At 43.0% G+C, this 11263-nt stretch overlaps 1 protein-coding gene across 1 annotated transcript; it reads right to left on the bottom strand.

Annotated features, from left to right (window-relative positions):
* Positions 1-180: 180 nt before the first annotated feature.
* Positions 181-10958, bottom strand: LOC120066064 (rho GDP-dissociation inhibitor 1-like). The gene is made up of 6 exons (XM_039017155.1): positions 10868-10958; positions 5105-5296; positions 4312-4395; positions 3386-3462; positions 2349-2412; positions 181-990 (listed from the first exon to the last, which is right to left on the bottom strand). Exons 2-6 carry the CDS (start codon positions 5292-5294, stop codon positions 791-793), a joined length of 615 nt encoding a protein of 204 aa, XP_038873083.1. The 5' UTR covers positions 5295-5296; positions 10868-10958; the 3' UTR covers positions 181-790.
* Between the last annotated feature and the right edge of the window lie 305 nt (positions 10959-11263).

Genomic DNA, 11263 nt, shown 5'->3' with positions numbered 1-11263 from the left:
GCCGTTTTTATATATCTATTCATTTCTGGGTAACAATTAAGTACCCTACTGTGATCTTAATTGAAAACAATGGTCAAAAATAAACAAAAAATTTATATATCTATTCATTTCTGGGTAACAATTAAGTACCTTACTGTGATTTTAATTGAAAACAATGGTCAAAAATAAACAAAAATAGCTTCTTAGCAGAGAGCAATTTCTCAAGCAAGAATTTGGCTAGGACTGTCTGGGAGTGGCCTCAGTGGGGAAGGGAAAACTAGCTGTTATTGGCAGAGAGGCCCGGAACAATTTTTATTGGTCTACTAACAAATTCACTGACTGGTGAAGTCACCAGGGGGCCAAAACTCCATCCCACCAAGGCAGTCTTTTCAAACAGCTCCAACACTGAAAGGGCATTATCATAATTCTAACAATATTACTCCAAACTCACAGCGTGGATACATATGTACATACAAAACACGGCAAAATCTCATTATTGACTGCACTGGGCCTTTAAGGTTGCATGGATGGCAGGTTGAGGACAGTGAATCAATTATGGTGGACTTTGTGCAACCAATGAAAGCAGAGGGGGGATGGACGGACAGAGGGGGCCGTTGCTTCTGCTGCTGCTACTAATGCAGACGGATAAATGGGGAGAAACGTGGGAGACGAGAGAGGGATGGAAAGGTCGGAATGAAGAGGAAGGGTCGGAATGAAGATTGAAGACATGAGGATGGAATGAAGTAGAAGAACATAAACTCATGGAGAAATGGGGACATGGTTGTGGGGTTTGGTTTTGAAGGCCTCTTTCTTAGTCTTTCCAGTCTTTCTTGATGTTGAGGTTCCACTCCCAGGAAAGGTGGTCGTGCTTATCGTCGTCGGTGAACTTGGACTTGATGTTGTAGGTGCCGCGGGCCAGCATGCCTTTAGGAGCCTCCTCCAGCGGGGTCAGGAAGTCGTACTCGTTCGGCCTCGGCCCATAGCTCCCCACCATGTAGTCTGACTTGTCAACTACAGAGACAGAGAGAAAAGAAGGGCTGTTTGAATCACCAGGGAGGACAAAAAAATACAGGGTGGTGTTCATTAGGCACAACAGAAAAGTGAATGAAACGAGTAACTAGTAACTACTATACTAGCTCTCTGGGAAGAAAGTTATCAATAAACAGGACTAATGAAAAACATGACTAATGACTGTTTTTCTCCAATTTATTGATTTTTTTTTGTACTTTTACCCCCTTTTCGTGATATCCAATTGGTAGTTACAGTCTTGCCCCATCGCTGCAACTCCCCTACGGACTCGGGAGAGGTGAAGGTCGAGAGCCATGCATCCTCCGAAACACGACCCTGCCAATCCGCACTGCTTCTTGACACAGCTCGCTTAACCCGGAAGCCAGCCGCACCAATGTGTCAGAGGACACACTGTCCAGCTGGGGATTGAAGTCAGCTTGCAGGTGCCCAGCCCACCACAAGGAGTCGCTAGAGCGCAATGGGATAAGGGAATCCCAGTCGGCCAAACCCTTCCCTAACAACACTGGGCCAATTTCGCGCCGCCTCATGGGTCTCCCGGTCACGGCCGGCTGTGACATAGCCTTGGATTGAACCCGGGTCTGTAATGACGCCTCAAGCACTGCTTAGCAGTGCCATAGACAGCTGTGCCACTCAGGAGGCCTGCTCTAATTTATTTTTAATCTATCGATTTCTCAATAAGCCTCACAAACACGACTCACTAATAAAGCAATTGACACAAGGCTGTTTTGTGCCTCAACTTGCATCCAGTTTCAAACAAACATATTTCACACCCTGCCCCTCTGCCTTTTTCTGCTCAGGAAAAATGTGAGATGAAAGCCTTAAAACTATTTCTCAATAATATCCCTATTGACAGTGTTGAGTCTGTTTTTCAGCCTTGACTTGTGCATCCGGTTTCAAACAATATCTCAATTTCAGTCCCTGGCCATTCTGCCTGTTTCTCTTGGCAGATTAAAAAGGGAAGGCAGTGTGTGGGCCGGGGCTGTCTGTCAACGTCATTAAACAATGGTAGTCTCCACAGGACTTAAGTGTTTACAGCTCTTCATTGAACTAATTCATTTAAACTGATTCCCTTATTGTCTAAAGAAACGGCGTTGATGTGGCATCATGCCACTTATCTCTTCAATTCTGCTAGGACCAACATTTGGAAACCATGACAATGTATCACCTAGTACATTCCCATAACAGAGAAATCTGCAGAAACTGATGGTGGTGGGAAACTTCAATGTTGATGTCAACATTCGCTTGAGTCTAGGGCATAATTTTCCACAGTTAGTATGGGAGGAAGGCCTGTGCGGTCAGGAGGGAACAAACAAGAGGGATAGGAAGCAGCAAGCACTCACTTCTCACTCCTTTCCTGTGGGTCTGCTGGACATACTTGAGTCCCGAAACAATCTCCTTGTTCACCTACAGAGAACGAGACATTGTTAGTGGCATGGAAAATCAATTTAGCTTATCGCAAGCTCATCTGACAGAAACAGGCCATTTAAAGACCTATGGAACCATGAAATCTGGGAAAAAAACAATACCTACAGGTAAGCCAAGTTCATTAACAGCACAATCTGAGTGTTTGATTTCTAGTGGGGGAGAAAAGTATAGTCACCACCTTGTTATGGGGAAAGTGAAAGGACAATACCTGGCCAGTTGAACAATAATGCATTCAACTGAAATGTGTCTTCTGCATTTAACTGATGGGGTCTTCATACAAAGAGCTTTCATTCACGTAAATTTAACTACATTGATTCTCTTTCGTTATATTTCAGGTCAATTCAATCAAATATAACAAAAAGAGAATCAATGTAGTTCAATTTAATTGTTTTGTGCAATATCTTACATATTGTACAGGTAACTGACAAAATAATGGAAGCACTTCAGTAAATGAGGGATATAAAGTATATTGAAAGCAGGTGCTTCCACACAGGTGTGGCGCCTGGTTTCAATAAGAAATTAACATCCCATCATGCTTCGAGTCTTGCATAAAAATGCTGGGCGGGCGATTATTTTGGCTACCATGGCTATGCCCCTATAGGATGACAATGCACCCCATCCACAGGCCACGAGTGGTCACTGAATGGTTTGATGAGCATGAAAACAATGTAAACTATATGCCATGGCTGTCTCAGTCACCAGATCTCAAACCAATTGAACACTTATGGGAGATTCAGGCGCGGCACCTGAGACAGCGTTTTCCTTCACCACCAACAAAACATAAAATGATGGAATTTCTCGTGGAAGATTGGTGTCGCATCCCTCCAACAGAGTTCCAGACATTTGTAGAATCTATGCCAAGGTGCATTGAAGCTGTTCTGCCTCGTGGTGGCCCAATGCCCTATTAAGACACTTTATGTTGGTGCTTCCTTTATTTTGGCTGTGCTCTCACTTTGAAGCTGATCTTTATTCTGTACTCCACTCCCTCCTTCAGGATAAAGGACTGCTTCTTAAAGGCCTCCAGATCTCCTGTTAGAAAGACAACGAGGGGAAAAAAACAGTAAGGTTTCTCCAACACACACACACACTAACTAGGGCATGCAGCAGGGGACTGCCATCCACAAGGCCCCAGTGTGGAGTGTGAAAGCAGGATGTCTTTAACAGTCATGTAGAGTCCTAGGCAGCTCTGACACCTCAGCGGGGGTCATTATCTCAGCCCAGCGGTGGCACTGCCTCATTAGCACACTTAATCAGGGGTTTTAATACTGCCTTCTAGCTGTGCTGCAGCACTCTCCCTCAACATCTAGCAGTGTAACACACTGGACTGGGGAAACAGAAGCAATACAGTATTCTCCTCTTTATTCCCCCCACGATGCATGCGTCGAACCAGTTTTTACCCGAGAATTTGCAATACGTGCTATACATGGAAAGACCATGAGGGAAGGCTTTGAAATGTTCAAAAGACAACCAATTTATTCCTATCCATTCACCGTTTAGTGCATGTTACCGCTGACACGAGCGGCTGTGTTATACTGTTCCCCAGGAACCCTTTCTCTGTGTTAGTTTATGACCAACCAGTCATCACTACAAGTACATACACGAACGAGTATGATGCACGCATTTTTTACTGGCACTGGCCTGCGTCATTCAGGATGACTCAGGTCATTCTGTTCAGCAGCACAAGGTCTCTTGCTCACCTCAAGAGAGTCAGGTGACAGTAGCAGGTCTTTTCTTTGAACACGGGCTAACAGATCAGTTTGTCAACGCCAGTTAGTTACACACTCGGAACCATTTCCCCCATGTTTTGAGACGCTCGTACGATAAGATGTCAATTTCTGGGGATTACAGTAAACAAAGTACTACAGTATTATAGCTCACCTTGCAGGTCCAGGGTCAGTGGGTTCGGGGCAGTCTCACACATCAGTGTCAACCGTGTCACCTGGACGTTGGGAACACTGGGATCTGTAACAAGACCAGACAAAGAACATCCATATGGATCACGTAACTGACCCACAGCAACCTTGACACAGTTACACCCTACTTACTTAACCATAGGTTTGCTGATATGTAATGTTTGTAAATGGTTGGTTTCAGACCTTTAAACTTTATAGGTCATTCGATGTGAAAATACATCACAAACATATTTTATAATCTGACATTTAGCACAAAGACATCACTTAAATGTATTTTTATATAATTCTGCATTTGTGTCTGAATGACAACTGAACTGAATACATCCAAGTAGGGATATATGTGAACTTCTGGCCCTTACCTAGGCTTCCATTTAAACATTACAACTTTTAATCGATTGTACAGACCAAGACTTCTTAGAGGCCCTTTTCTTAGAAGCAACATTTAGGAACGAGGACTGCATGTATACTATCAGTAATAACCAGCTGTCCAACGGTCTGCCCCAGATGAGAGCTGAAATCAGGACAGCTATCCATTATTTGGAAGGGCCCCAACATTAAAGAAACATTAGTTTATTCTGAGATAAACCCTGGGCATTACCTATAGCCTTTTCTCAGAGCTAAGCAGTGTCTTATTGACCCGTAAAGACACTAAGCAGGCACCAGGCAGACACGCATACAAACACACACACACACGTATTGAGAGAGAAATGACACACACACACACACACACACACACACACACACACACACACACTCACCAGCGACAGCAGCAGCGCCGGCTCCTAGCAGAACCTCCTTGTACTTCCGGAGGCTCTCGTCATCCTGGTCCAGCTCCTGGATCTCCTGCAGGGTCTTCTGGGCCGGGGGCTTGTAGTTGACCGTCTCGCCCACGTCGTTTTCCGCAGCGATGGCTGCTAGCTGCTCCGGAGTCAAATCGTCCTCAGCCATGTCTGTGGCGAGAGAGAGAGAGAGCGGGGAAGAGGAAGAAGAGGGAGAGAGAGGAGGAATGTTACGACCAAGATTATTGGCAAATAAATAGGTCCACTAATCGCTACTCCTCCCATGTGGCTTCTTCTCAGAGGATGTAGAATATTCTACTCAAATAAAAGGATGACAGCATCTCATCAATTACTATGAAATGCTGCTATGACATCACACAAGGCAACAAACAAAAAATCTGGGCACACTGAAACAGCGTCAGCACTGGTGGGAGACCATCACCATCGAATGAGGTCATGTGTGAAAAGTCGCATGACATGGGCCCCTAACACACACAAGATTGAGGTCAGAGGACCAGGGGCTGTGTTCCTTAGCATTGAGGGATAAATAAAGACCAATCAAACACAGTCAGTCTCTCACAACCATTGGTCTCCAGGGGCCTCTTAGCCTGACAAGCTCACACCAATCTACTTACACTGCCTGTCATGTGTTAAAGAATGAAAGGAAGACATCACTGTATCAAGTAAGTTCAACTACACTGACAGGTGTGGTCAAAACGATGTTGACATACAGAATTCACATGCCCCTAAAATAGACCACATGTAGGTTACATTCTTTAGATCAATGCAATCAATGAACATGGTCCTTAGATGTTGTTGTTGCCTGTTTGCCCCAGATCTGTAATGGCCAACTCCTAAGGTCATTGTAATGACAAAACTTATGTTTGGATCTGGGCCAACTTCCAGGCTTAATTTGTGGGGCTTTCCTCACGTAAAATCTGAATGAAACTGTTCTTGAAATTGCTTCTCAAAATTCAACCTGCCCATCTCTGTCCTTTGAACTCATGCCGACTTAATTTGATGCTAACTAAAACCGTTTGACAGCAAGCCTAATAGCATTCACAACAAACAAGATGGCCAATAAAATACACTCCAGATGCATCATCCCCATCCAGGGGTTATAATTGAAATGAGAGGCCTCTCCTCAATATACTCGAGTCACGACAACTGGAGGGGCTCACAAAAGCAGGAAGAGCTGTGTTTATGCCAAGAAGCGTCCAACATTCCCAATAAGGCGTTCTCTCCCACAATAGCCTAATCATGAATCCTCTGTCTGTGTCTGCCACTACTACTGCAGCGCCAGCGCTCGGAATGGAGCTTCAGTTCCATCAACGTCCATGTGTTTTTAGACTAATAAAGTTATTTTCCACTTGATGTTGGTGATCTATCATTCTTTGCTGGGGCTTGGGGGAGGGAAAGTATTTCAATGTTGGCATTTAGTCATAAGAGTTAAATGCACATCTGTATCCTTGTTAATCAAAGAGTGTAAGACTTAAAAATCTGACTAGCAGCCTGGTGTGGGACTTTGATTCGGAGGAAAATGGAGCAGGGAGAAAGAATGATGCAGTTCGTTTTGGAGTTTTGTATGGTGTACAGTGCATAGTACAAGTATTAGATAACGAATCACTCACTAAAGCCAATATACAGAGGAACAAAGACATAAGGACAAAAAGTACATCATAAAACAAAAGAAAAATAAATCGGAAATAAATAAGTACTGCTTCGTCAGGGTTTCCCGGCTTTTGGGAGATACATTTTTTTCTCTCGAAAAGCCAATGAATACAATTGGCACTGGCCAATTGTCCTGAAGGAGGAAATAGAATCCCATTGCAAAATAATGCTTTTTAGCCTATTCATTGATGGAAATACCAGTCATTTTAAATACATTTGACTGGCCATGCTTATCGGTCTATAGGTTAATTTACATAATTTAACTGAATTACATTTCCGTGTGTGTATATTTGTTATGCATCTCATTTATCACACTCGCACAGCATACAGCTACAGAGCCTTTAAGTGGAAAATCTGCAAGACAGCGTGAGAGCTGCCGATACAGCATCTCAAACAGCAAATGCATAAGCAATAGAAGGCAGGCTTCATCAGGGCTTCACACACCACTTTGCAATCAGCTGGAGGCAGTATGCATTTTGAAAACATATACTTCCTTTTTGGAGTCCTGAACGTTTTACTAAATATCTTACCATGCTTCAAAGTAGCCTAGTCAAAATCAGACCATATCCGTAAAGGCAATTATTGTATATCAACTTTCTATCACTGTCCAGTAGCCAAAGGCACAATCATTGTTATATTAGCAACCCATGCTAGTTGTTGCATATTAGATCTCCCCTCTTTCACATTTCTAACGGATATTTTCATCTCTGTCACATTTAACTGCTTGCTTTTGACAACGCTGATTACCCGCTAATTGCACTATGGAACGAACATTCACGCGTAGCCTACTGCCTTGTGCGCTGAAAAATCTGAAGAAATAATAGTTGATCGACTTTTTAAGGATAAATGTTCTTATCGGTTGCAACAGACTCATGGCTTTTTAACGTTTGTTTTATGTAGCCTAGGGCTACTGGTTGTATGAATTTGGGATCTATCGTCCCACAACTGTCCCAGAGTCTTATTGGAATAGGCTGTTTCTTTCTCAACAAGCTGAACAATAGAATAGGTCAACTTTTACACCATGGGGGATAGTAAATTAACATAGGCTAGTGATTTTGCTGTTCGTTACTCGTCTTATTGGCTGAGGAAACGTATATGCGGGCATCGGAATTAAGGAACATCGTTGCATTCTCGACTTGCATTTTCTGTTGAAATGAATTACCATAACCTAAACGGGATTTGTGTCTTACTGAGCACCGTGGGTGGACGCCCTAATTAGGTTACGCACCCGATGCATATGGGTCCAGTAAATCAAAATGCTGCCGGTCAAACGTCAGGCACACATTTTCCTAACGGAAACCTTGTGCTGAATTTAGAGTTGTTTCTAGTGTGTTTATGTGAGCTGGCCTCAAGAGTTTCACAGAAGCCCACCCTCCATGTGACAGCGACGTAGTTCCACCATTGACCTAATGCCAGTACTTTACCACCGCCCATATACAAGAGCCAAAGTGGCTAATGGGCCGGTACGACAGCAAGACAAACCGCCCGAGTCTGCAAGTATGATTCAGGCCTAATATGAAAGGCGTGTCATCTTATCTTGAAGACAGCGTGGAACCTTGACAGCAAACACTCCAACTAATTGGACGAATGCATTTTACTTTGGTAAAAAAAAAAAAGCCACAGAGATACCGTGACGAGATCCTGAGGCCCATTGTCGTGCCATTCATCTGCTGCCATCACCTCATGTTTCAGCATGATAATGCATAGCCCCATGTAGGAATGATCTGTACACAATTTCTGGAAGCTGAAATATATCCCAGTTCTTCCATGGCCTGCATATTTACCAGACATGTCACCCATTGAGCATGTTTGGGATGCTCTGGATCGACATTTACGACAGCGTGTCCAGCTCCTGCCAATATCCAGCAACTTCACACAGCCATTGAAGAGGAGTGGGACAACATTCCACAGGCAACAATCAACAGTCTGATCAACTCTACGCGAAGGAGATGTGTCAAACTGCATGAAGCAAATGATGGTCACACCAGATACTTACCGCCAATAAAAAGAAAAGATTAAGAAGGGCAAAAGAACACAGACACTGGACAGAGGAACTCCGCCTAGAAGGCCAGCATCCCGAAGTCGCCTCTTCACTGTTGACGTTGAGACTGGTGTTTTGCGGGCACTATTTGATGAAGCTGCAAGTTGAGGACTTGTGAGGGGTCTGTTTCTCAAACTAGACACTAATGTACTAGTGTTCTTGCTCGGTTGCGCACCGGGGCCTCCCACTCCCTTTTCTATTCTGGTTAGAGACAGTTTGCGCTGTTCTGTGAAGGGAGTAGTACACAGCATCTTCTTGGCAATAGCCTTCATTTCTCAGAACAAGAATAGACTGACGAGTTTCAGAAGAAAGATATTTGTTTCTTGCCATTTTGAGCCTGTAATCGAACCCACAAACGCTGATGCTCCAGATACTCAACTAGTCTAAAGGACAGTTTTATTGCTTCTTTAAATCAGGACAACAGTTTTCAGCTGTGCTAACATAATTGCAAAAGGGTTTTCTAATGATCAATTAACCTTTTAAAATGATAACCTTGGATTAGCTAGCACAACGTGCCATTGGAACATAGGAGTGATGGTTGCTGATAATGGGACTCTGTATGCCTATGTAGATAATCCATTAAAAATCTGTCGTTTACAGCTACAATAATCATTTCCAACATTACAATGTCTACATTGTATTTCTGATCAATTCGATGCTATTTTAATGGACAAAAAAAGAATTATGTAGAAAACAAGAACATTTCTAAGTGACCCCAAACTGTTGAACAGTAGTGTACGAGAGATTGTTTGTCAAGGGTTGATTATTAATTGACAAATAATGAGAATTTAAAGCAATTTCCAAGTAAATGCTAACTTTATGGATGCTCCATTTAATGAGCCGTGATGTTCCATCGTACAGGGCTTAATCAATGTTACCCTGGCTTCTATTCTGAAGGGTCCACTACACCCCGCCCAGTCTGAGAGGAAGATGTCAAATCTTTCCAAGCAGACAGGATGTGGTACTTAAAATTCAGGTCGACAGAAGACACAAATCTAACTACGCTAATGAATTTCCTTCATCACATTCACCAACTAGAATTTGCATCAGTAAACATCAACGGTTGAAATTGATTATAATTTAAATAATGACTAATAATTTATTCAAACTTGTGAACAAAATGTATTGTGCTCTGCACAGGTGCAGAACAGTCAGAACAGTCCCCTGTGCAATCACTGACAATACTCTACACAGCCACCAGCTGTAAAATTATAATTTGTGTTGCAATGAAACTGGGTATGCAGTGTGCACTACAGATCAATATAGTACGTAAATACAATTGTTATCTTATCAACATCGCGTTATGCACCTGAGTTACTTCCTGGAAGGGAAACAGCTAACAAAGAAATCTCATTTCCATTCTTTTGTTGTCTGTAGGTGGCTAGATAGCTTGAGCTTTAGCTTGCTGCAAAGAAAGACTGTCCGGTTACTGACAGGGACAGGTGCCGACTTGGGAGAATCCCAACGAATAGCTAAATAATTAGCTAAACATGTGTTAAACTATCTAAGAACAAAGGTTGCCTAATCGTCGAATTTAACACTGTTTCAGGCGACAAAGTAATCAAACGTCAGACAGCCAAATAGCTAGCTAATGTGTCAACTGGCTAACTAGTCTCTGACCGGCTAGACACTGCCGCAAGTCACCAAGCTGCACGAGGATTGCTAGCTGGCTAATTAGCAACATGGGTGTTGGACTCCCTAGCTACCTGCCACCCAATTAAACTAAACTATGCTACACATGTACTGTGCTTTTACATAATATTTTACTCTGCTGCAGTGGAACTTAACAGTAGACCAAGGTTTATTTCATGTTTCGTATGCTACAAATTGGCACTGTTGCAGCCAGGGTGTGAAGTATGTAGATACGTTGGCAGGCTAACGTTACCGTGGTTGGCATGCTAGCACAACTCAGCAAATTGCTCGCAAAGTTGGGAGGAAATGACACCAGATACAAATTAAGTCTAAAACATAATGAACCGTCATATGCTTGATTGTTAACTATTGTATAGGTTGTGAAAGCATGTCTTTACCGTTTTCCTGCTGTTTTTTCCCCAGGCGCTTGTAGAATAAGTGCTTCTGTCGCTCTTCTCTGTGCAAGTATGGCGAACAAGGAACGGCGCCGCCCCATACAACTCGTTTCCGGGAACTATGCCGCGGCGCGCACGCTCTATGCAGGTGGCGTGCAATTGCTGGTGACGCGCGCCCTGAATAGATTTTAGGTGGGGCTAGTTTGAAGTCTTGAACAAGTAGTGCTAGTGTATTTAACACTTCATTTGAATAGTTAAAATTATATATATATTTTTAGGTCAACTTATCCCCTTCCTTCATTGCTAACAGAATACTAATCAACTGGTCCATCTAGTTATTTGACCATTTCAAATACTAATCGAACAGGTCAGTGATGTTAGTTTGAAAATTAATGTAAT

The sequence above is a fragment of the Salvelinus namaycush genome, chromosome 2, assembly GCF_016432855.1.
Source record: "Salvelinus namaycush isolate Seneca chromosome 2, SaNama_1.0, whole genome shotgun sequence".
NCBI lineage: Eukaryota > Metazoa > Chordata > Actinopteri > Salmoniformes > Salmonidae > Salvelinus > Salvelinus namaycush.
The sequence above is the reverse complement of the archived record's forward strand: the minus strand, read 5'-3'. Positions and strand labels throughout refer to the sequence as shown.

Coding starts and splice junctions, on each gene's coding strand:
- LOC120066064 (XM_039017155.1), bottom strand. CDS start 5,294: ATGGCTGAGGACGATTTGACTCCGGAGCAGCTAGCAGCCATCGCTGCG. Junction 4,396..5,104: donor CGGCGCTGCTGCTGTCGCTG/GTGAGTGTGTGT, acceptor GTCTTGTTACAG/ATCCCAGTGTTCCCAACGTC. Junction 2,413..3,385: donor GAATAAAGATCAGCTTCAAA/GTGAGAGCACAG, acceptor CGTTCTCTGTAG/GTGAACAAGGAGATTGTTTC.